Source organism: Ambystoma mexicanum, chromosome 4p (assembly GCF_040938575.1).
Source record: "Ambystoma mexicanum isolate Mex_15411 chromosome 4p, UKY_AmexF1_1, whole genome shotgun sequence".
NCBI lineage: Eukaryota > Metazoa > Chordata > Amphibia > Caudata > Ambystomatidae > Ambystoma > Ambystoma mexicanum.
In genome coordinates, this window is record NC_090927.1 from 742,138,332 (window position 1) to 742,165,341 (window position 27,010).

The 27,010-nt window shown below is 44.3% G+C and overlaps 1 protein-coding gene across 1 annotated transcript in view; it reads left to right on the top strand.

The window, feature by feature from the left end:
* The window catches only part of LOC138452855 (uncharacterized), a 1,928,742-nt gene that overhangs the window by 1,569,373 nt on the left and 332,359 nt on the right, over positions 1-27,010 (top strand). The window contains exons 82-84 of the mRNA XM_069605205.1: positions 4,227-4,486; positions 10,837-10,929; positions 14,623-14,735. Of these exons, the coding sequence (XP_069461306.1) occupies positions 4,227-4,486; positions 10,837-10,929; positions 14,623-14,735 (466 nt within the window). The remainder of the gene's footprint in view (positions 1-4,226; positions 4,487-10,836; positions 10,930-14,622; positions 14,736-27,010) is intronic.

Here is a 27,010-nt window from a genome sequence, read left to right on the forward strand (position 1 = left end):
CTTTCCTTCCATGCTACCAAGCTCTTACTATCTTCCCTAATTTTTTCACGCTGTTTCTATTGCTCTTGTCTTCTCTTTGGTCTGCCCGTCTCCTGCGTAACTCCCCTTCGATCTATCTATAATTCCTCGATGCACCTCCTAATTTCGCTGTCCTCGCGTGAATGTATCTCTCCTGCTCTTTCGTCACTGCTGTGACCTCCATTTCACTCTTGTCTTAAGTTCAACTTTCTATGTTTAGTCTTTAAGTCTGTTCATTACCTCTCTACCCCCGTCGTCTTCTCTTGTGTCTTTTTATATCCCTACTCATTCTCTCCGCTCGCAGTCCCAGTTCTTTCTTACTGTCCCTCTTCCCCTCCTGAGCTCCAGACCTGCTTTTGCTCCTTTGCTCTCCTGGCTATACTACACTGGAATGAGCTCCTTTTGGCCCTCCATTCTCTTTTGTCTTACTTTCTTTTCCGTACTCATCTAAAAAATCATCTGTTATCCTCTTAACTATTTTACCTTTGATTTCCTCCCATTGTGACTCATGATGTACCTTTGTAAATCTGTTCAGAGCTTTGGTGTAAAGCGCTATATAAATCCAAAATAAAATGCAAATACAAATCAAGAGAAAGGAAGAGAGAACCTAGACAATCAGATTAGGACTGGGGTCTGCAGCTTTTGGCTCTCCAGATTTTCTGGACTGCAACTCCCATCAGCCCTAGTCACCATAATCACTGGTGGGGGGTCATGGGAGTCATAGTCTAAAGCATCTGGAGCGTCGTAGGTTGCAGACACCTGGATTAGGGAGACTTGAGAGGATATACCTGGCCTAAGGCAGGGGATAGGGGGAAGTCCTTTGATCTGAAGGGGTCAAGCCCCTGGAATGAGGAGGAATGAGTATATGGCATGCTGGTGAGGAGCTGGAGTAGTGAGTTGGCAGATTCACTGAAGACAACCAAAGCAGGTGGTAGAAAGGGTACAGGAATCTATTAAATATGGGTGTTGTGGTTGGGGTAGGGCTCAATGGTTAACACACAGACCAGCTGCGGAGCCTCAGATGTAATTCCAGGAACTGTATTGTACATATTTACATGTTACAGTTCCTGTTACTTTCAGCCATGATACAGGTATGTAGACACGCAGACCCCCACCGGCCATCCTCACATCACCGGCTCAGGCCCCCAACTGGCACACATTGAACACTCAGATACAACACTCACTGAACGTTCTCCTGAACTGCCAATCATAACACTCACCAAAATTCTACCAGCATGCACCTACAGCCAGCAGGACAGAACAATAGTAGACTACATTACAACAATGGGCCCAGGAGACGTACATGTAGCAATGAAGTACAAAAGAAAAAGGGTGTAAGAAACTCTTAAGCACAAATCTGGGAGTCAAGAAGAAAATCTACTTCATGCAGCTAGTGTTTGAGACCCAACGGTAGCTGTTGGCAGGGGGGGGGCTTTAATTTTGAGACTATAAGTGAAAGAGGAGCCCCTCAAACATTTTGAACCATATCCAGAAGCATAGAGAAAGAACTATTAAGGAAAAAGCCAATTCTGATTTTGGTTCCAAGAGGACTTTTTGTATTAAAAAAAAGTCTGTTTTACCTACACTTTGTGTTCAGCCTGTTGTGGACCCATTCGCTCCATTGACAGTACTCATATAGGTTTCCCTAAATAACTGTAAAAGGGTTGTAAGGTGACGGGTTTACTGCTGATGTTATTAATAATAGGCTATTCTAAGTTTCTACGTATGAGAGTTGTTGCCTAGCCACTATATGGTAAATGACAATGGGCCAAGGTAACGTAAAAAAAGAAAGCAGCCCAAAAATAGATTTCATCCAGCTGGAATGTTATTAATTTATTTAGATATGTTGTTGAGTGTCAACATGTCTCCTGGCAGCCTCTTCACAGTTTTTGTTCATTAGACTTGGACACTGTCCATTCTTCAGGAGGGCTGGGCTTGATGATCTGCTGAATTATGAAACAATCAGATTTTCCCGAAAATATAAACTGTTAAAACTATGCATATCATGGATTTTAGTCAATGACATTTACATATTTGGTGGTCATGTCGGAAAGCAAACTACATTTTGCAATTTGGTGGCAGCACATATGCTGCAATTGTGTTTATGAAACAGTGCCCTAGTGGCTGTAGTTGAATGTGGCTAAGTACCTTAGAGGGAGTGGTGTGGGACGTGACTGTGGCAACAGCTTAAAGTCTGCAAGCCTGCCCCAAGACTTGTGTCTTCAACTCTTTCCTGCAACAGAGAAGGTGCAGCTTTGGGCGAATTCAAAGATATGTGATGTTCATCCTCCGGGAAATTACTTTTTTTTAATTTTTTTTTATTGTTTTACCTTTGAGCATGGTCTGGTACAGTGAAGTCATTTCACCAAAATGCCATGGGTAGCGGAAGTGACATCACGCAAACCTTGTCCTCTGATGACATCACAGGAAGTGATGACCCCGAAGTGACATCACGGGAAGCAATGGAACACAACCTTTCACCCCTTGACAAAACAGGAAGAGGCATCACATAGCATTGGTCCTAAATACACTACGGAAAATATGGTTACGAAATCGCTGTAATGCGATATACATTTCATAAAAGAATGAATCACCATATGTATCGTTAATGTCAGTGTGTATAGGCCCATATTACCAAATTACTGTGAATGCAAGCAGACGTCCATGAACAAATGATAATGATGTGTTATTATATAGCACTTACGCTTAAGTGCTTTATATAGAACAAATATACATACAATATCACCCAACCTGTGTTGGTACTCATTTATCAACCTCAGAAGGATGAAAGGCTGAGTTCAGGTGTTTAAGAACAGACTAAATCAGTGACTCACCCCCTGAAGTGTGCCTGAAATAAACCTTTAATGAGTCTAGCAATTATTGTATAGAATTCCAGAAAGACAAATTATTTGTTATTCATATTCTTTCTTATTTAGGGTCACGGATCCAAGTGTTAAACTTGTGCAACCCCCTGTTTTTTAAGAGGCCTGAACAAGAAAGCCAGCTACTCCAGAAACAAAGAGCCACATGGCCATGAGCTTACTTTTTTTTTTAAGGGTAGCAAGGGAACCCAAAGGGTGTGGTATCCTTCAAAGGTGTAGCTGGACCGCAGGTTTCTAAATGGCCCGGGGAGTGCTATGTAGGCCTCCACATACACATAGGTGGGGTAATTAACCCAGTAAACATGGTACTGCGTGAACAGTGTCTAGTGTCTTCAACTTGACAGCATATTACAAAGATTTTAGGGTTCCTGTGATATGAGCGATCTTTATCCAGTAGATGGCATGTCTGACATCCTGAATTTGTATTAGATTTCATGTTTTTGTTGAATTAAAAAAATATATATATATATATTGATAAGGGCAACAAAAGAAATGCATTTCCCGATTTCCATCTATAGTGTCAATCCAAAATTATGTGATTATATAGAGATCCATTTACAGGCAGTGTATTTGAGGTGGAGCCACACTCCCTGCAAATTGTCAAATTCTGGTTTTTGTTTATGATGATGCTTTTGAAGTGATTTTGCACAGGTAATTGATGGGGCCAGTTCTTGAAATGGAAACAATGTACTCTGGAACCCTCTCCTCCTTGGGGAGGGGAGGAAGCTGGTATGTAAGAGGGGGACCTCGAGGTAGGAGGGGAGCCGAGGTGTGTATCACGCAGCTTAGTATCTCTTCATGGAGCCCAAGCGTAGCGATTTGTACAAAGACAAAGAGCATTCTGGGAACGTAAGAACACTCACAATTTTGCATTTGAAACATGTCAGTGATCGTGATACATCAAGAAACCCTTTTGAGCGAGTAATGGTAGTTGAAATCTACTCTTTTCATTGGTTACAGTACTCATCCTCACAAAAGAAATGTCTGTAAATTGCAAGGCTTTGGCTGTTTCAGCATTCAGTCTTGGGTGCTGAATCTTCTGAAACATGGGTTGCTTGTGCGTGCAAGCTCGGCTGTGGAACAGATCTGGGAGTTTCCTGGGCTACCCCCTGGGCGTCAGGACAGAGAAGCGCTTCGGCAAGACAAACTTTACCAGAGCACCCCTCCATCTTGTTCCGGCCCGTTTCCTACCCTGGATGGGGCAAGCTTTCAGGCCATATCACTTTTCTTTATGATGTCCTTGTGGAATGTTTATACTTGTTTGATCTTCCCTAGCCAATTACGTTTCACTTTTGAGTTGTACTGTGTATCTTTCTTTTTCCATAGATGCCACACCTCAGTCTGTCACGCCAGCAAAAAAGTTTGCCCACTCAGACGGCAGCCCCAACAGGGACCCAAATAAAGGAGGCATCACCATTGCCGCTGCCAGATACAGCTCTGAAGATGCCGCTACCCTGGTGACGTACGTGGTTGCTCTGATCGAGTACACGAGGCTGTGCGGACCGCTGAGGGACTGTTTAAAGAGACTGTCTGAGCTGGAAAAAGAAAAAGAGGACTGCACCATAGAGGAAGAGAAAGCCACCACGGTGAGTTCATGCCGAGGGTGACTGCCTCTCTAGACTATCATGTGCCATTATACGCTGCAGATCAAGCACAGCCAAAATACCTCATGCCAGGGCTTGGCATCCTGGTGAAGAGCAATCTGGAGACATGCCACTATCTGAATTGCCATTGACACATCTGCTAAATTGTAAATGTTGTTCCAGTGTGGTAAATAGGCAAGTAAACTTTAGCTTGTACTAGTTCAGGAACATTTCTGGATGAGCTACAGTGCCAAGAACGAATGTTAAAAGCCAGCATATGTGAATATAGGTAACCAGATACATGTAGAACAAGGATAGAAAATTAGGTCTCTTGTTGTTAACTGGCTGGTCGTTTCCATTCCCGCAATGTGACATCACTCTGTGAGTCACTGTTCTTTTTTTAATACTATGGGCCTCATTACGACCCTGGCGTTAACCAATGGCGCAATTAGCGCCATGGTTAACGCCGGTAAACTACCGAATCTGCCATGGTGAAATGGGGAATTACCACCCCATTCCAAGGTTGGCGGGGCGGTAATTCCCCATTTACCATTGGCCATTCCCCATTCCCATTTTTGCCCCATAGGGCTCAATGGGAATGGGGAAGGCGGTAATTACGGTACTGCAAATTGCAGTACCGTAATTACCTTCAAGGTCCCTTTGCGGGTCCCTACCTTAACGGCTGGTACAGACCAGCCGTTAAGGTCGAGAGCAGCAAAGGGACCTCATAGTAAGGCGTTAAGAGGTTAACGGCACTGCAACCTTTTACGGCGCCGTTAACCCCTTAACGCCTGGGTCGTAATGAGGCCCTATGTCTTTAATTAGATTCTGGGGTCTTGCACGCAGACAATCAGGTTGCCTATATCATGACCCTTTACCTCTCGTAATAAACACACATTCAAAGTAAGATCTTGGCTACTCGCACCCTCCTCCCTCCCCTTGCACTGCAACCTAATTACTGCTCCCTTCTTTGTAAGCTTCCATTTTAAAATGAAAAACCAGGCCTACCTTTTCCCAGGCTGCTTGTCTCATGTAGCCTCTGCTACTCGTTACTGCATCTCTCGGCATAATGGGTCTTTCCCCGAAGCCATGGTTGGCATTTTTAGGTAACCATCTTACATATAGCTCATTACAGCAAATTAGTACCCGGCAAAGCAAATCCACGGGATACACTTGTTGTGAATTGGCTCGTTTCCGAGCCATACCACAATGTAATCTCGTGGCCACTTTTTATGTTAACTTTTTTTTTTCAATGCAAGTGAATGGCCGCCATGGAAAGGGAGAAGGGACTACGCATACTCCCTTCTTTTCTTCCATGGTGGCCATTTTCTTTGTTTACTATGGCTGCCACGGAAACAGAAAACAGACTACATTTTCTGTCCACGGCAGCCATTTTTTGTAACTTTTTTTTCCTTCTTTTTTTCCCGGCTGTGAAACGCAACGTGCCTTGCAGCTGGGAAAAAAACATTAGTACCCCGGTCTAACGGGCCAGGGTACTAATGGCAATAAGCTCCTCGACAGCGGGCCATTACCGCCTACGGTAATGCCCCTGAGGCCTTCGTTAAGGCCCTCGTGCCTGTAACTATGGGCCCCGGGGGCATTACCTTGGGTGGTAATGGCCACCGTCTCAAGGCTTATTGCCTCATTAACGTCTTTTGGCAATCTACGTGTCCCGTTTATTCCCTCCAAACCAGTCCTATAGCATGCCTGATTTTATCATGTGGTTTTAATAGCAATAAAGCCTTCGCGTGGGCCTTACTGCCTGGGGCAGCCTTCAAAGTTTAAGTAGTAATGTAGGCAAGCAACCACACATTCTTTTAATGCATATCATTCTGTTAGTTAAAATGGTGAGACAGAGCATCTGCAGATATCTTTGAAAGACCTTTCCTACCTCACAACCCAGTCCAGAATAGAACACATTTTGCACAACACCGTTGTATAGGTATAGCCACCATGACTCCCTTCCTTTCTACAGTTTGGTGTTCCCCAAGGCCCTTTCTTTGCTCTCCTCTTGTTTACTCTCTGTACAATTCGCTTGCCCTCCACTATTTAGTATTTCAGTCTTGAGTGTCACTTGTATGTCATGATACCCAGATCTTACTTTCCTTTTCTTCCTTTTCTGAGAAACGTCACTCATCTTTTTTTGAAAGTCTACTCCCTTTTAAGTCTTGGATGATTTTGCCTTCCCTTCATCTTAATTCTTCCAAAACTGAGCTTCTGTTTTGTTTATTTCTTCCCCTTACGGCCGTTCTTTTCCGCTCTTCATTCATTTCCCTCTAGAGTCTCTCATCTTTTCCTCTTTGGCTCGCAAACTTGCTGCTGTCTTTTTTGCTTTGGCTCTCTCTTTTTCTTCTCACCCGTGCTTGCCATTACCATCTTTTCCATGTTCACAAGCTACGTCCTTTACTTGTCTTTTCAGGCTCTGATTCTTACTCTTGTATTGCTCAGATTAAACTATTCCTCTGCTCTCTTTCTGCTTGTGCTCTTGCCCCTTCACATTTTTGACTCTGCTATCCGCTAGCTATTCCACCTCCTGCCTCGCTCTGGGCTGGCTCCCTTTATCTGCTTCTACTCAGTGTAGTCTTGGTCTTGCTCCTTCTTATCTTTCCCCTCTTATTTCGGTATACTCTACTCCCGTCCCGTTGCGTTCTTCTTTGTTTCAGTTATGCGTTCCGTGTTCCCCTTGTGCTCCATCCGGTTTCGGTTCTTTCTGTCGTCTTGCCCCTAAATTCTGGAATGCCTTTCCTTTGTCATTACTCTCAGCACCTGCTCTTGCTCACTTCTACACTGCTCTTAAAGTCCACCTTGTTCACCTTTTTGTACTGCGTTTTGCTAAATTATGTACAGTGCTTACTTAAGTTTACATGCTTTATAAATGTAAATAAATAAACAGACAAAAAAAAAATCTATGCGGAACCAAATCGTAAAAACAAGAAATATTCAAAGGGGAAAATCGACAGCAGCCATGTGTAGTAATAGGCCATGTTAGTGTTAAAACAGAATCTGAAGGTTTTAAGCACCTTAGATAAAATCGCTCCACAGAAACTAGTGAAGATATCTCGAACCTAATTGCAAGGCCAGTTATTTCATCCAGAACTTGAACGTCTACATTCCCAGCTCTGGTAAATCGAAGAAAACGGGAGACGTAATAACAGTGAAGCATAAAAAGCTGTTTTCTTAGCAGGGCATCTCAAATATAAACAGTCAATTGGTTCCACTAAAATGACTTGGTAGCCTCGCAAAATTGGCAGCACTGAAAACCCCACTAAGGAAACTTTTATACTTCTGAATGAATGGTGGATGCCAACTGTCACTGATAGTTCTATTCCTGCTTCCCTAGAGCTTTGCAGCTCGCTGGCTTCATAGTTCTCTTCGGTCAGATACAGCGGAATATGAGAAATCTCTGCCGGGCCTCCGAGAGCTCACTAAGTCTGTTAGAAAAAAACTAGCCTGATGCATACCTTTGATGTCTTAGATCAGTCGAATAAATGTATCTCTCCTACAAAAACCTCTGATTTGTCACATGACCTACTATCTGCAAAAAAAATATAAACCGATCTTTTCTACAATTTCTCATCTGCTAAACCTCTAGGTTGTGTTCCCAACAAATTAAAACCTGCAGTAGTTAGGCCATTGTTGAAAGAAACAGACACTGAACCACTGGAGGCCTACAATACACCAGAGGTAAGAATATGTGAAGACCTTTACTGCGCTGTTTCAGTAAGGAAAGAACCAGAAGACAGGCCTTCTCTGTCTATGCCCCAAGAATCTGGAACAACCTCCTCATCAGCATCAGACTCACCCCATCGCTTCTACGTTCAGGAAAGAGCTCAAGACCTTCCTCTTTAAGGAATGGCTCCTCCCTAACACCTAGGCCCAAACACCCTCCACTCCCCACTCTCTCTGAGACTTGGTGATCCGCTCCTCACTGTTTCCTCCCCTGGTTGCTCCTAGATCCCTTGCTGACAAATTTCTCGCCCTCCCCTGTTATTAGGTCCTCACTCCCTTGTTTCTTTGCTTCCCTCATTATGTTCTTCCCACTATGATTGTAAAGCGCTCCATTGCTTCCCGAAGCTAGGTCAGTGCTCAATAAATACCTTAATAACAATAATAATAATAATAATAATTAGACAACATTCTTCCTTCCAATTTTCGTGCCATCTTGCTACTGACCAGTTTGGGGAAAGTACCTGAAGAAGAGCTGGTCACCAAGCTACCGGCTATTACTGAAGAGAACGGCCTGCTACACCAGCAACAAGCAGCCTTTCCCCTAGCTTTGGTATCCATTCTAGTCAGTAAAAACTAAGCTAATAGGCTACTACTATGCAAGTGTGCTGCCGCCATGAACGTTCTGGGTCATGAGTGACGCAGCAGTAATCTTCTCCATCAATCTCTAAATCTAAAATAACTACAGCAGTAATCTTGGCATGCCCTTGACACCTACAAAATATAATATCAATAGGTTGATCATTTAGATATCCCTGCATATAGCATAGTTTCGTTAGTGTGCGATGTTGATGACAGGGGGGGGAATATGTGTGTGTGTGTGTGTGTGTGTGTGTGTGTGGTCTGCTACATAAAGAAAATAAAAGCATGTCTTTTTTCCCTTTAACTGTTGGCAGATCTATTTAATAGGAACGTAGACGGGCACAAGGCTCCTGAGAATGTGCTGCAGGTGTGAAGGCAGCTCAGAGGCTTTCTCAGGAGCGCAGGAATAATGGCGGCTGTAGACTAAATGTCCTGAAGCTATAGGTCAGTGGTCTACAACATCTGCATCTCTAGATGTTTTAGTCTATAACCCCTATCAACCCTAGCCAGCAGGGTTAATGTTGAAAAATCAGACGCAGGTGGCAGACCCCAGCCATAGGCTGCATCACAACAGAAACAAAATTTGTCGTAATGAAACCTGGGGAACGCAAACTCTTTGTTGTTGCAAGCAATCCGCAAGACAGCAATCCCAGCCCATCACAATTAGGGTCTTGGTCTACAGCAAGGTTAATTTATTATTCTAAATGCTGCTGTAGCGTGTTTGGGGGCAGGTACCCGATGGTGGGTTTGGTTCATCTCAATATCCTCATATGTAAGTATTGGCGTCATACAAATGTCCAATAAATACATTTTAAAAAGTGCATGCCATTATTATTGCTGTAACTGTTCTTGGTGTTAATATGTCTTTTGGGAATATTCTCGGCTCGAAATTATGACTTGCTAGCACCCACAGACCATATGAAAGCCAGTTGAAAACAAAGATTAGGAGCTGCGACTATGCACGGACCAGGGTCAATGTTATGCTAATTAGCTTCACAGAGGTGAATTCGTCCATCCTGCCTGGGGCCCAGTATGTCACAATGCTTCCAATCCAAGTCATTTGGATGGCTGAACTATTTGTGCAAGGACCCATCACTACAAATAAAAGGCAGAAACAATTCTCCTATTGAGCATTTGCAACCGCATTTAGACCGTACCCCTCCACGATGAGCCTGGGCAAAGGGTCGCCAGAATGTAATCCCATGGAAGAGGGGGGTGCTACAACTTCAAAGGGTTCTTAAATGGGTGAGTCTGCAGTGTCAGGTCTAAATAACTCATGATATTTATAATTTGACATTTCATATGGGCTTGTGGATTTCCCAGGTAATATGAGCCCTGCTCAGCACCCACATATTAATGATTGGAATTAAATGGACCGAAAGGTTGAATGGAACAAAGTAAAGGGCGGTTCACCTGTTCACGATGTCAGTAGTACCTTGATGTGCCTGCAATGACCAGCCCAATTACAGAGGGTGTGCTCAAGCCATTGCGGGAGATATTGCAAATATTTGATTACCACAACTATAGTATTATTTCAATTAAACTGCTGATTTTCCAGATTTAGCCCACAGTTTGGCAGTATAGCCTCTGTGACATAAATCACAATACAAACAACAGATTTAAACAAAAGCTTTTTCAATACCAAACTCTAGAACAAATTAGAAATATACTGATTCATTGCATAATTACAGAATCTAATGATGTTGGCTGTTTATCAGAAGCCCTCAATGCTTCTATGCTGAATTTGTCAAAACAATCGGAATATGAATGATTGCATAAGAGTGTAATATCCCTGGGGCACTCCATGAGAGTTGTGCTGCCAGTGCTTTAAGGGTCCCTTTCCTGAGAGTACAGAGGGAGCAGCATGATCACGGAGTTCCCAGGGTCAGTAAGTAGTTAGCAAGGGTGACAAACCTAGCCTCATGTGTTCTGTGTTGCTAGGTGCTGTTTGTGGAGCGCATCGCTGCCATGTACATGACTTTGTGGGGCTGTTTGGGTATGACACTGTTCAGAGGAATTCACATTTTCTATGCGGGTGCTTACAGGTGGTCGAGAACACTGAGGAGGAGACACTGGCGCCAGTTATCCAGGAGAGGAAGATACTAACTGTTGAAGATGTGCCCACTCTGGAGTCAGAGGTAAGAAGACACACAGTGGTGGACAAATAGGCGTAATTTTCGGGGGACGGGACAAGGGTGTTTGTCCCCCCCCACCCAACTTTCGTGGCACATCATTTTGTCCCCCTCATTTGGCAGGGGCCCCAACATTTTAAGCAACGTTACTCCACTGGGTGGGCGTTGCCGCCACACTCCACACCACACTTGCACTGCTCAGCTTTCAAGGTCTCCAAAAACAAACACCCCAAACTCTCGGGTAAGAGTCACAACAGATCGTAGAATGAGTTTGCTCCCATCAGGATTGTGTTGATTCTGTTTTCTCTATGGCGAGAGAATGTCATGCTTGCTGTTTATCATAGGCAGGCTGTAATGTTGAGTTTGTGAACACATACAACCAATGTTTTAGTCCCATCTTTGGCCTTTTGCACAGCTTGATAATCACATTGGGCTTGGGGGCTACATAGGCTTCTGTGTTGCTCAGCTCGTAGGCTCAGACTGCAAACACAAGGCTGGACTGTGAGAGCGACAGCAGTAACCATCACCTTGGTGCTACAGCGCGTTGTGCTATTTGCGCATGGCTGGGGCGCACGCCATGACACCCACTGAGCTGTCGTCAAAACCACATTTTCCAGTAGTCTGTCTACCGCAGGCACAGGTAGCCAAGCTCTGGTGGAACGTAGTGCTAAGAAACTCCTGTTTACCATCTTTTACTCTTGCAGGGAAATGCCTGCATTCCCCTCTTCACCAGAGAGAAGTGTGGCTCCCACTCCATTCATAACATTCATTGTCATTTATCGCCTTATAAAATACACTGATTGAGACATATCCTGATTTCCCCAGGGCGTCTGAGATTTCAATTGTATGATATAGCTATCTCTGAATGGCTCCCGCCCAATATCAAGACAAAGTCGCTCTGTGAGGGAACACGGGGGATGCGATAATGCGCGAGTGCTGGCGCTTCGTCTGGAGACAGACCACTGAGATTTCCTGACTCTGCAGGCATATGTGTATCCACTTTTACATTCCTTCTCAAGGTATATTACACTTCCCTGGAAATGACATGCATTATCACCTCAACAATCAGTTTGGTGCCCCAGGTGTTGCATGGCAAACGCTGGATTTCTGCATCGGGCTTGGCAGTGTCTACTGGTTGAACACTTTTGGGCTCAGTACATGACACTATTACTGCTAAGAAAGCTTGTGATACACTGCTCCTCCCTCCATATAACCAACCAAAAGGCCTTTTCAATATTAGACATAAATTGAAGAGGATATTCTAGTGTAGTGCCACATTGATCGGTCGACAGGGGATAACCTTGGCATGGCCGAGAGGTCCTCTTTTGATGCGAACCATGAGCGTTTCATATCTGGTCTATTGCAATGATATTTGGGATACATATGGTGAATTAGTGTTCCATAACAGTAGAACTAAAGATGTCTGGTCTGAGTGTAGAGCAGACATGCTAAGTGAAGATGCTGATGTCAATGGTAAGCTTCATATTAGGTTTGTGTGTGCGAGATATAAAAAGCTCCACCCCAGGTGAGAAGCAACACAATGCCGTATGCTGTATATAGGGAGGGCCACCCGGGGGCTACAGGTTGGGCAGTAGAAATTAGTGGGATGGTTATGAAGCACGGGGAACAGTTGGGGTGGAGAGAAGTAAGGTTAGGTGGAGCGATCAGTGGGCGATCTTTGAAGATGTAGGTCTTCAGGTCGTTTGTGGAGTGTAGGATAGAGGGGACCGGTCTAATCTGAGTCAGTAACTTGTCCCAGATGTAGGGTGCATAGGAGTTAAAGGCCTGTTTTGTAGCAACTGCTAATCCTTTATGCTACTTGAATGCCATGCACGTACATTGATTAGATGGTCAATCTTAGTTCGTCTGATGGTAGTCCATGTGTGGGCATCATATATAATTCTCTAAAGAAATATGAGCATTGGAGACATGGTGTAGTCAAAGACATCCTTTATCCTTTCCCAGAGTCCCGGCTTCCTTCCCCTCTCAACCCCTCCTCTTCTGAAAGTCTGTGAAATTGTAGCCATTTTATCCACCCGTACAAATCCTGAGGCTGTCAGAATATGTATACACATGGTTCACGACTACTAATAATTTAACATCAAGGTATGTACTATGAAAAATTAAACGAGCACCAATCTCCGTGTGCATTATGTACTTAGTGATTCAAGCATGCAACTTTTAATCACAGATATCTATAGGGGTCTATAGTGATTCCTGTGTTCCCAGAATGATCTTTAATTTAATTAAAAGCACCTAGGAATCCTTATTTGTGATTGTTGGCCTATCCTCCTTCTTATTGGGGGTATTTTGAAAGATTGCAATATGAGTGTACCAAAGTGCCCATCTTGGAACGATAACCTTCCATTAAAAAACAATCTTTATGGTCATTCTATATTTGTATAATGTTATTTATTTGGTAAAACAAGTGTAAAATATTTATTATGACTACAATATAAACAGGAAATTCACAATGCAATTATAAAAAGAGAACATTTAGCGTGTTAGTAAACTTAAATTATTTAATTTGTTATAGCTTTTTCCAAAAATGCACATCATTTTGCATCTCAAAATATCCTACCTCAGAATACAACTAATCATCTGTTTCTTCAAAAAGCACCAAGACCATGTTTATTTGTGTGGGCTGGCCACTGAATAGTCAGTCATGCTATTGAACTTACACATTTGTCACAGTATGCTGAAACAGTAATAATTAGGGAAAAATAGGAACTAATGTGCACAGTTCTAGAACCTGAAGCCTGGTTCTCTTGTCTCTTAACTGTTCTTTCAGAAGACCAGCACTCCCTGCATAGCCTATCCTGGACCCCGCATGTCCCCTCATGTGTGCAATGCACTCAAATGCCATGGCAACATTCCTGCAGGGCACATGCTATGATAATGCATGTCTCCACATACAAGGCCTGTCCCACCACCAGGAAAGCCCCTGTCGTCAGCTGCTCCAATTCTACTTTAAGCCCTAACAAAACACAGCACCCCCACAATATATCTCGGTTTTCCCTTGACATGCTGCTCTCATCCCGCCGGTCCTTGCCGCCAACCCCATAACACTGAATCCGCCTCCTGATTTCCCAGTGCCACCGGAACATGGCAAGTCAGGTGGCAGATTTTATAAGTCCCCATTCCCGTAGAGTACTATAGGACTCCCTGGGAAAGGGGACTTGGAAGCACCGGTACCGTCACAGACATGCCGGTACTTCTGTGTCAAGTCTGCCTGCGGGGGCCGTTGCGCCCAGCAGGGTCAGACCTGCCGGGTGCAACAGCCTCTGCAGGCAGACTCTTAGTGTGACGGTCCGGAAATAAGGGTGCCGGAAAGCTTAACGGCACCCTTGATTCCGGACCGCCACACTCGTAATGAGACCCAGAGACGAGAGAGAGTTGGAGAGAGAGAGAGAGAGAGTTGGAGGGAGAGAGAGAGAGAGTTAGTTAGAGAGGGAGGAGAGAGGGATCTTTTTTTCTTTGCTGCCTAGTGTTTCATTGTTGTATGTGGCGATCGAGTCTGTACATGCGCTTGATGGGAAGCATGTTTATAAATACCATTGCTTTTTAAAGGAACATACACATCAGGCACTAACTACCTCTTCCGCGTGCACGTGTTTGGAGGTGAAAGGCGTGCTGAAAATAGCCTCCTTATCTGCTAAGGGTCGGGGACTGACTGTCGCACTGTGTTGTTTGTTGCAGGTCCAGCAGCTGCAGGTGGCGTATGACGCGGCAGTCGTCCGGAAGCACCAGCTTCAGGAGGAGCTTTACTCTCACCAGGAGCGACTGCAGGCAGCTCTGGATGTTCTCAAAAGGTTTGCTCAGCCCACGCTTCTCTGAACCCGACCTCGCAGCAGTAGGTGCTGCCCACACTTTAAATGCACAGCCTTTTAAAATGCAAGATGACTCGCCCAGGGTTCTGTGGTCACCACAAACTGGCCGAGGTTTGAACAACCCAATGGCAATATGCAACCTTAAGCCTTGCTGAGGACTGCCAAATTATTGTAACACTAAAAATGTGACATTTTGGAAGAACTAAAACAAGTAAACATGGCGCAGATTCAATACTGTATTGGCAAATGCCACAGTAAGAAGCAGCGTGGCGCTATAGCAATGAGACACTGCATGCGAGGCTTGTGATTTTGATTGACATTATCATAGTGCATAGACTGTGACATTTCCGACTCTTCGGCACATGCACGGCAACGCACGATGGACAGGTGTGCAAGTATATATTGATTTTTTGTGTGTTTTATGTAGCACCCTCTTGCCACTGCTTGCAACTCAAGAGTGGTTGAAATCCACCAGGAAGATAATACAGAGAAAACAGGGGTGTGGGGGGACTGGGGAGAGAGAACAAATACTGAAGAAATCATTAGCCAGTGTACTTGTGCATTCCTTTGCTCATTTTAAAGGGTGCCAAACAGGTCACCAAAATGGCTGACTCAGGGTGCATGAATAAACACAGCCAAGCAGACAACACAAGCAGTGGGTTACTTGATGCATGTGGCTGGCAATGTTATAAAAGGTGTGTGATAATATTCTATGTCTCATAGTGCAGGAGGGGAAATAGTCAGTGTGCCATTGGTCAGGCATTTTCGGTAAGCGCGGCGGAAGGGCGCCTGTCTGGTGTTACTCAATCTCTGCACCCTATGTGTGCGTAATTAGGGGGCGTTTGACTGAACAGCCTGGGTAGCACAGACAAGGGTGCCCTTGCACAGGTGTGTGACATGTACTGGGATATTGCGCCGCAAGACTTCGCAGGGGAGATTTTGTGAGGACTACAAAATAAGACAGGCCTGATAATACCAATGTTGCTGTTTCCGTTGTCTTAACTGATGGAGGAGTACTCGTCGCATCCTAGTGTGCCTCAGACCAAGCAAGGTACTTTCTGTTGGGATTTTAGGGGAACCAGTAACTGGTGGTGGCGCTTCTGGGCAGTCTTCGAACGGCCTAGGATGCCTGAGCAGTTTTCTGTGACTGACTTTCCTGGTTTGATGTGATGCTGCTCTAGAGTAGCGGCACTATTCTGACTGGCAGGTCTTGTGCGCGTCTTCATTGGAGACGAAGGGGGCGGGTTATCGTATCTTGAACATGGCCAAGGTGAACTCTTGACTGAGAGAAAGAGAAATCCATTGCTAGATACAAAAGGCAGGGAGAAATCTCCCGCTGTCTGCTTTTCAAATCTGAGAACAAGACAGAAGACAAAGTTTCGATAGAATTTATAATAGCCGTAATGTGCTCAGAAGGCGTGGAGGGAGGGTCTCCCCCAAAACGCTGAAGAAAGAAGAATATCACCAGCATGTTCAAGAGAACTTCTGAGGCTCCAAGACTGGAAGTCTTATTTTGAACACTGTGCAACCTGTGGATGTCTTTGCTTTCCTAGATCCTCTATTTCGAAAGATTCTTCTTACATTTTCTGGACTAAAAAACTTCCAAAAAGGTCTTACCTGAAGCCATGTGTGCACTATTATATGACAGCATGGGCTTTTCTATGGTTCTATTCTATTCTAAGAAATTTGTATTAAGCGCCAACTCGCCCGCAGGCCTCAGGGCGCTCACAGACAATACAACAAAAGACATGGAAAGGGGAGTATGGCTAGGCGATAGTCTTTGTGAGTGCGGTTCTGCCACTTCGTGGTGATGTAAACAGCATCTGAGTCTATTAGCCAATTAAAGGTTACCTAATGGATGATTCACTCCCATTGAAATGGCTGTTTCTTCATGCGTAATCCTCGCCCCCTTTGATCTGTGTCTGCTCAGAGTGTTTCAAAGGTGGAATGTGTTTCTGGTTTAGATAAAGGTTGTGATTTACTTTGCCACCCTAGCAAACAACTCTAGGCCTTCAAGAGGAGTTTCCTCTTCCAGAGCCAGCTTTGCTGTGAGCCCTTTCATTCCCTGCTTTGGGCCTTTGAGCAGAGGGAGTTACCTGTTCTGGGCTGCATCTGGAGAACAAGCAAGTGGAACCAGGAGAAATTATTGTCTCCTGGTTGGACTTGCTCAGATGATGGGTTGGCCTCGAGAACCGTTCCTTCAAAGCCTGCCATGGGCTCTCCCGGTGACACTATAGAGTCTTGTAAGGAGTCAAGAAAGGTATTTATTTGGTGGAGCCTATAGAAGGCTGGAGGAAATGACTCCCTCCAGGAACTTTAAAGGTAAAATATATACGACTTCTTGCTAGCAGCTTTAAAAAAATATGCAGTCCCATGCCGTTTTGCCGATAGTTTCGATGGAATTTTCACTGGAAAAATTCCATCGAAAAAAATCATCGAAATATTGTTTTATGTTATTTGGGGGCTTTCCCTCCCCCCAGCCCCCTTCCCTATATTTGTATACATACCCCAACTCCCTCTCTAGCCCTTTTATCCCCTTACCCCGCTCTACATTTCGATGCGCTTTTCGATAACATTTTTTCTGTAAAAATTCCATCGAAATAACTGCTGATATAAACATCAGTGCGGAAAAGTTAGTCACAGTTCTAAATCCAAAGCGTACAATTGCTCAGAATCATAAATTCAGGGATACAAGAAGAAAACGCACCACTGTGGAGCAACATCGTGTCATAACAGCAAAGAAAATCAAACTGACCAACGTATTGGCTGACGACTCCGATGTAAATTTGAATCGTGGCAATGTCATGCGCCTTTTGCATTCAGTCCCTTCTCTAAGGACAATTTCATCCGACGACATCCAGATTGTCGAATACTACTCCGAAGAAAGACTCGACTGCGTATTACTACATGTCAACTCACATGCAGTTAGAAGATCTATGATGGGGGCAAGAGAAGACATATTACAGCTTGGCTTTGAAATTCTTTAATATCTTGAATCAGCCAAACAGCACAGAGATAACCTATCTGAGGAACATGAACAAAAAACCATCCTGAGTCATCGGCGTGAGCAGATTCGAAGGCATCTAAATTCAAACCTGATACCTGCTAAGACCAACAAGGCCTCACAACATGACACGAAAAAATACTAACTAGATAATGGTGGGTCAGAGGCCGTAAATACCCTGATCTCATGGAATACCAGAGGATTCGGCCACTTATACAACAACTTTCCAGTGGGCCTCGAGGACAATTTCATAATATGCCTTCAAGAGACCTGGATGCGACAGCTTCCTGTAAAAGACGGCTACCACATACTAATAAACCCGGCAAGTAAAAATGCGAGAGGTCGTCCGTCTTCAGGATTATTGACACTGATAAAAATAGGAACAGGTTGGGAAGTGGCAGATACATCGAATCCAAATGGCCATGTACAGGCAACTTTACTCGTAAGAAAAACCAGCGATTCTAGAAAAGACCTCTGCTCACCTCAACATCTTTTGCTAGTTAATGTATATTGGAACCCTGCAAAGATCTCGGCTGGGGCTTTTATCCACTCAATAACAACAACAATTGACACAAATCTAAGGAATTGTGACAATCTGTGGATAATTGTGTGCGGTGATTTAAATACATCTTGGTTTAATAGCAACCATTTGGACTTCAATCATCGCTGCAATAAGGATCCAAAGGATTCTTCTAAAAGAACAAGATGGCAGGAGGCTATGGAAGCCAGAGATTGTACCATGTTAAACGGTAATGTCCCGGGTGACACTCCGCCACAAATTACGTGGATGAACATGGGAATAAAGAAAACACTGGATTACATCTGGGTTTCAAATAACCTGATGCCGACAATCACCAATTTGCAGATCACGCCAACGAAGAACAGCGACCATTTTCCGTTGAAAATGCACTGGCAACCCCACTGTAAGCATCTAAGCGGCACGGCATGCACCCACGTAGAGGTGAACGCCAGCCGCAATAGACTTCGGATGTCCTCAAAACAGATACAATACCTCACTGCCGACTTTCAACCAAGAAATGAGGCATCGACTGTCTTCACCGATTATCCTGCCATTCTCCTAACTGTGGCCAGCTCCCAATCAAGCAAGAACACGTCAATGTCTAAACATAAACACACATGGAGCGTATCTCAGAATAATGAGAAGAAGAAACTGAGGAAAGATCTGAAAGAACTAAGAGCAGAGAGTAGTGTTAATAGAGTAGCAAAAATCAAACATCGAAAACAATTATATCGAAACTGGACAAAAGCTTTTGCCCTCCAACGTGACCAAGAACGTGGCGAGGAAATGTTGTCCTTGATAAGATCTCAGAACACCAGAGACATTTGGAGAATTTTAAATATGGACCAGCCAAATCAAGCTGTAATCATGGCAAACGGTATACCCGAGGCGGCTTGGGCAGCGCATTTTAGAAACGTCTTCTCGTCCACTAGCAATATGTTGGTGGACGAGAAAAACGGTGGAAAGGTGCCCTGGGATACTGCAGAGACCGCAGAGACCATACATGGCGCCATATCAAAGTTAAAAAATTCCCGAGCAGCTGGCCCGGATGGTATATCGAACATCATGCTTAAACAACATCCCCAAGAATGGGCAAAGTTCATAGCCGATCTATTCGTGACAATAACCTCCTCCAGGACAATTCCATCATCCTGGTTGGAGGCCATCATTGTCCCGATCTACAAAAAGGGCAACAGAGACGTACCTGCAAATTATCGCCCTATCGCGTTATTGGATACCATCGGGAAAGTCTTTGCCTCGCTTCTACAAGAAAAGATCTCAGCTTGGGCACGCCGCTGCGGTTTAAACGATGTACGTCAAACTGGCTTTACAAAGGGAGTGGGCACTGAAAACAACCTTGCTATACTTAATCTACTAAAGTTGGAAGCCCTGAGAAGTAAGGGAAAATTGTTTTTTGCATTTATAGACCTGCAACAAGCTTTCGACGGAATCAACCGAGAAAAACTCTGGGGAAAATTGAATAAATGGAATTGTCCTCCAAACATACTAAATCCCATAAAAGCCTTACACGAATCAACATCAGTAAGAATAAGGTTGAACGAAGGTGGTGTTCTTTCTGAAGCAATTCCAACGAAAAAGGGAGTGAAGCAAGGATGCCCTCTTGCTGCGGAACTCTTCAAATTATACATTGCAGATGTGTCAGATGCGCTAACAAATACTCACTGCTTCCCTCCCAAACTCAATGGCACTCCCGTGAGCTACTTGATCTACGCCGATGACTTTGTCCTAGTTGACAAAACGCAAATAGGGCTACAGAGGCTACTAAATGCATTGAACATCTATATGACGGACAACGACCTAAAAATTAATGTTGATAAAACAAAAATTCTGAAATTAGGACATGGCGAGGGCCAGAAAAACAAGAAATTCAAATGGATTCTAAACAACGTTCCGATTGAGGAAGTGACCTCAATCCGATACTTGGGCATTCCATTCTCTATGTCTATAAGAGAATGGAGCTGGGTGTCCGAACTCGAAAAAAGAATAAAAACCTTGTCCCTACAAGGTGCAAAGATACACTCGCAATTCGGAAAATTCTCCCTGATTCCAGTACGCACCTTCTACCAACAAAAAGTGATACCATCCGTGACGTTTGGTGCTGAGACAGGTTGGAACATCGACTTTAAGATCTGGTCTAAACTTGAAGGCCTATTCTGGCGTCGGGTGTTGAGATTACCCAAATACCTGTCAGTATCAGTAATTCGCCATGAATTGGGACTCGAACCAATGTATGGAGCTGTCATTTGGAAATCAATGACTTTACTACGAAAGATGTCGTTAGAGAAGGTTGAGCCAGCATTCAAACTGTTCAACTCACAAAAAAACTTAAATTCAAACACCCTACAGGAAGTATGGGCCAAAAAAGTCAAATTAATTATGCAAGCCGCAAACATCAACATGGAGATGCTGATAGAACGACCCCAAAACGCAAAAAAAAAACTGAGACGTCAGCTCTGGATCGACAACACGGAAAAACTCAATGAACTAAAGACTGTAATAGATCTGAGTATGACTCCGAACAAATTAGACTGCTTACCGAAATACCTGAGCACATTCCCGTCTCGCCATCATAGAGATGCCTTTTTGCGTCTAAGAACAAACCTCCATAAAACCAGACAAATGTGCTTTCTCCGACACATCGACAACGTAAAAGACCCCTCATGCAGGTTTTGTCGAAATCACTCAGAATCACTAAAACATCTTCTGACTGATTGTCACGCATTGAAGGACACAAGGTCTCTCTACCTACGCAAGTTCGCCCCTCAAACGGATTGCATGGAAGAACTGTGGCTCAAAATTTTAAGCGGGACCTCAGTTCACTTGACTTGTGCAGTCATAAACTTTCTGGAGCAAACTATAAACTCATGAACCAACGACTTGTCCGCTCTATTGCAGAAGCGAAGCGACTGAGGAAGAAAGTTGTAATAAAAGTTTGTAAGAAACTAGAAATTGCAAAAAAAAAAAAAAAAAAAAAAATTACTGCTGTGGGCAAAACAACGCTATACTGCAAGGACCTAGATGATGATTCGGATAATGCTGCAGAAGCTCTCAAATGGCAGTACAGGGAATTGCAAGTGATAGTACAGACCTTAGCGTAAAGACACTTGGAATTGGGACAAGAGAGACTCAGTGCATCATATTGTATCAACTGGAATATGCGGTGCTACGAAGTGGGGGTGCCCTTTTGGGTTGATTATTATTTTATTTTTTTACTGAACGGGACTAATAGTGGTGCAGATTACAACCGGAACCTCAATTGACATACTCCCCTTACATCTGACATACCTGTCATACTTTCTGAAGCTGAGGTTTTCATTATCTCATCCAAGCCTACCATTGGTGCCTTTCATCATTTCAAATGATATAGGCCACCAGGCCTTGAGGTGGGGGTGCGACTCTGAGAAGAGAGCTTCATTGCATAGGTTTTATGAAGCTGTCATGTGGGGTTCCAGCTCCCCTGTGCAATAAAGTTGTACCATGATAATCTGCAGCTATTAACCCCCTGCCTCCAGTAATTTATCTAAGACTGTGCCACGGAATAACGCCACATGGCGGGGTGAAGGTACGCACATGTTTCCCACAGGGGCAACAATTTCACAAACTAAATGCCTTATCACTTTAAATGTGCATGTGGTGGCCATAAACAGACTTTCCATAAAGTGTTCAATAATCACAGACACATTTAGCCCGGCTTTGCTATGGGATAGTGAATATGCATGGAAATGAAAGAAGTCCAAGGTGGAGCTCATCTTATGCAGCCTAAGGTATAAAACCAGGTCAATCACCCATTACAATGTGCATTAGGAAGCATATTCTCTATAATAATATACACACTACTGCCACCCCCAACGTAAGTCCTTTATCTATGTTGCACTGAATTCATTCTTCCAATTCCGTATAATGCATCGAGTATGTGATCAGATGATTGCTCCAGCCATCAAAAGAACTCCACGAAATGCAACTGCGTGTGCCGCAATAAATGTATTTACAATTTGTCCTATGTCCTTTTTTATTTGAAAATCATACCAGGCCAATGCACTTGGTTGTTAAAATATGCAAACACGTTTCTCCAGCTGTTGGGAAACGGGCCCCAAGCATCAATTTCAAATGGGCACCGCCGCCGAAAGACTTCTGCCTGCCCATGTCTTATAAGAGCCATAACTGTACCTTAGACATCCATCTCTTCCCTGAAACACAGTCCTTTGCCTTAAACCACCTATTGGGCACCGTGACACATGGCTGTGACTTGCTACCTTCAAATCAGATGTGAGATGCCTACATCTGTTTGCGCCTCACACCACTCCACACACCTGCAGGTATAAGGACAGGGCTCCGGAAATAAGTTACGCATCTGTGTTTCACTTCCGGATCTGTGACTTCCGGGGATGCTCCTTCATGCCAAACGATATTCCTGCGACATTGTTGAGGTGAAAGAAAGAGACCAAAGGATGCCCCCCGCCCACAAAACCGACTCTGCCTCCCCCCACCAAGGGGAATTTAGTAGTTACGTTGCCCATTAGCATAGCTCTCGCATCACCCGCCAAGTCCCTCATTCGCTCATTCACTTCTATGGGCCTCTCACCCGCCAAAAAAAATCGGGTGTTTTCACCCGCCTTGGTGACAAAAAAGGTTGGGAACTATGCCATTAGTATGGAGATCAGAGAGTTTCAGAAGATGGGGTACTGGAGAAGTCAAAGGGTGGATCGTGGCCCCCTCCCGGGGCCTCCCCCACCGCATGAAAGGGCGCACGACCCCCTATGAAAGCAGAAAGAAGAACACATGTGCATAAGGCCATGAAGGTGTCAAGTTTCATAAGGTTCATTAAGCATACACTGAATTCAATCTTCGGGAACTGTGGTGCATTGACTGTTTATTTCTACTTATATGAAAGATGTCCTCTTATTACAGCTATACGCCTTTAAAGTATGGAGCATGTCACACTTGCGCTCGTCTTTAAACCTTCACGTGCACCCAAAAGCTGGAAGTCACAGGCACTCCTTTATTCCTTATGAAATGATGTTAAACTTCCATATTTGACCGCTTAGTGTCGCCGTTGCTCAATGATTAGAGTTTTTATGACCTACACTCCCAGGTCCACAGAAATGCGAGCCATCTCACAAGATGTCATGTTCATCACCATGCGTGGAATTAGACAGTTGAAGTACTCATCAGATAAGTCTATATTCCAGTATAGTTTTTTCCAGTGCTTAATTTGTAAGGAAATAAATGCCAGGGTCCAAATACTTTCTAGCATGCCTGTGACACACCGGGGTGTACACCACCCAAGCCTGCTGCATACATTGGCAACATATTTGGGGTTACAGCTGCAACTCCCCTCAGTTTACTAAAGATGATGAATGACTCTGGCAGTGTCGACATAACGTATTAGTTGTGGCTCGAAATAACATAAATGTTTAAGGGTTTCTTTAAAACACATCATCGTTAACATTTTGCTCTAATTCTATCAGTGGCAATACTGACCATCTAACCAGAGACAAAAAAGCAAACATGCTGTCCTCCTATGTTAATGTTAAAGGACATTTGTACCGCGCACTATCACCACCGGAGTGGTCCCCTGGCGCTCTGGTGGCTCTGAAAGAGGAGGGGAGGTTGAGTTAGTGGGAGGAAGCAGGAAAAGTGCAAGAGAGCAGTGATGTGCTGTTGGCGGCCTCCGCCCAGTGGGTCCGTTGGCTGGGCCTGGGGTGTTTGCAGCCGGTAGTCATCGTATACTGTTGTGCGAGTCTATGTGTGTTTTTGTTTTGTTGTTGCAATGTAGTGAAGTTTTTGCGGTTTGTTGTGCTGTAGGTTTTGGTTGTGTTTGGTTTGGAGTTTGAGGGGTGTATGCAGAAGGGGAAATTGTTAGTAGGGTTGGTTAGTTTGCGTCTCTATCCTGAATTGAGACGCTCGGCTTGCGTAGTCTCCCCTGATCTGGTCCGACTGGCGTACAAGGTTCCTTACTCCTAGGGTCCCCACCTCTAACATGCTCTCTCATAGCTCCCCTTATCCTCCCTTCATACTCCTATGGCCAGTGCACCTGCCAATGCCAAACATCTCAGGTAGTGTGGTGATTGCCAATATCTTGACAATTCCACAACACTGTGGTACCTGGTGGTAACTAAGGGGCGGGGGGAAGTGTTGGTGGAATTGTCTGGGGTGGTTGACTCTGTCTCTGTGCGTGTCGCCTGCGTTGTAGTCTATCCAGTGTTACCCGTCCAGGTGCCGTGGAAGCTTCCCTGTCTGTTCGGGGTTGTCTGTGTCCTTTCCAGTTTAGTCATCCTTTTTCCTGTTTTGGTTTTCAGATTTAGTCTGTGGTGTTGAACAGCCAAGTTTTTAGTGATTTCCTGAATTTTAGGTGATCTTCAGTGTTTCTTATTTCTTTTGGGATGTTGTTCCAGGTTTTTGCAGCTAAGTGGTAGAAGGAGGTGCCTCCAAGTTTTTTCTTAAGGTATGGTTTGAGTTCCAGGTGTATTTTGTTGCTTGATCGGAGGGGTCTCGTTGGTTTGTAGACTGTTATTTTCTTTTGTAGGAATTCTGCTCCTTGTCCGCTGATTGCCCTATGCGTTATGCACATTGTTTTGAAGGTGATGCAATGTTTTACTGGGAGCAAGTGTAGTGTTTTTAGGGCTGGAGTGATGTGGTCTCTTCTGGATAGTTTGAGGAGTAGTCTTGCTGCTGCATTTTGGATCCGTTGCAGTTTCTTCAGGAGGTATTCTGGTATTCCGAGGTAGAGGCTGTTTTCATAGTCGATTTTTGACATGATTAGGGCGATGATAGTGAGTGTTTTGTGCGTGAAGGAGAGGAAAGGTAGAATTCTTCTTGCCGAGTGGAGGAGGAAAATGCATTTCTTCACTGTTGCATTTATTTGTGGTTCTAGGCTTAGCGTGTTGTCCATCAGGACTCCCAGATGTTTTACTACCTTCGATGGTGTTGGTGCGTTCCCATTTACGTAGGCCACGTGATGGTGGTTTCGTTCTCTTGGTCTTTGGATATGATCATGATTTCTGTCTTTCCTGGGTTGATTTTAAGGTTGTTGGCATCCATCCAGTTGAAGACTTCTTTTAGACACTCGATTAGGGTTGTTGTTCATTCAATGTACCTATTGCAATTGTTTACGTGATAGGACCCCTGTTGTGTTTGTGTATCGACAGTAGAATTTGTACTATGTTGACTTTATGTACCTTTGTGCAAGGAACTTAACTTGCTACTGTCTGTCTTGCAATCTATTTTGCTCTATTTTGTAAAATATGGTGTTCTGCACTATATGTGCAACACATCATAAAAATAAGTATTACAACAATTTAGATGTGTTACTTATACAGTCTGTGATCTGAAAATGAGCAATGAGGGGGCATGCCGGTTCTACTGACCCGTTCACTTGTATTTGATGATTATATAGCCCTCCTGGGCAGAATAGGGTCACCACCAGGAGCCCCTTTTTGCTACCATTGTGCACTAGCCAAACTCCATGGAATGGCAGGGTTCTTCAGGTTAATTGGGTAGCAGCTTTTGGATCGGGGAATGCACAGAGACGTCTTTATGGGAGGGCAAACGGGGCATGTGCCCCAGGTCCCCATCCTGGGATCCTTGGAGGGGGGCCCCCACCTGTTCTTCACTTGGTTGGGCTGGCTGGGCTAGGCACAATGTGTGTTATTATTAATGTAATGTTATTTGAGCACGCACCAAGCAGGGTGCACAGTCAGGGCACTGTACACACGCTGGCCGCTGCACTGGGGCAGAGAAAATCAAAGTATGTCTGATTCGGAGGCCTGGTTGAAAGAGACTTCTTAGCATGGGAAAACTGCATTACGCTAGTAAAAGCGCGAGAAACAAGAACTTACATTTTGAGTTAAGATCTAACAGACATGAAATCGCAACGAAAAATGTTTTAAAAAACCTCTGCACACCCACTACGACAGTAAGAGACCAGAGGCATTGTGCATCTGTCAAATTGTAGCATTTCTTTCTCCACACCCGTAACAGAATTTAGAAATAAAGCACAATAGTAATGTGATCATGCAGGTACCAAGGTAAAGGGAAACACTTGCACCGTCCCCGGCTTTATAGCTACAGCCAGTGGTCGAAGTGAGCGGGAATGGTCGGGAGCGGTGTTCGACTACTTTTATTTTTTACTGTTAACAGCTTCATAAATTTTTGCAACCATTTTTGTCATTCTGGAACTGTTCTTTGTGAAGTTAAAGCACACTTCTCCATTTTACCACTGAATATCAGTTACAGCTAAATTGAAATCTGTTTCAACTCATTTGGCTGTCAAGCCGCATGACTGCAGCCCTTGAAAAATGTGTTGCGCGTTGCTCCCTTCCTTCCTAATCTGTCCACCGCCAGAGTCACAGTTCCACTACTTTTTTGTTACACTTCTATCATTGGGTACAGCAGAGCAGTTCTGCTTTTGCCGATACTCGTTTTTGGCTGCCTGGCTCCGCTTTGTCTTTTTTTTCAAGGGGGCAAACCCCTTAATATCTTCCCCAAACCTCCCAATACTTCCATCAGGTGGCTCTGCTTCCTCCCTTTCTCGCAAACTCTAGTTTCAAACAAACCTAGGTTGTCATGATGCCTACCCCCGGAGCACCAGGCCAGGCCCAGCAACCCCGGGAGCAGGCATCATGCCCCCGGGTAAAAGCCCAGCGGCCCCTTATAGGGGCTCTTTGGCTCATGTTGGACATCAGTTCTGGCGCCATAGGCGCCAGGCTCATA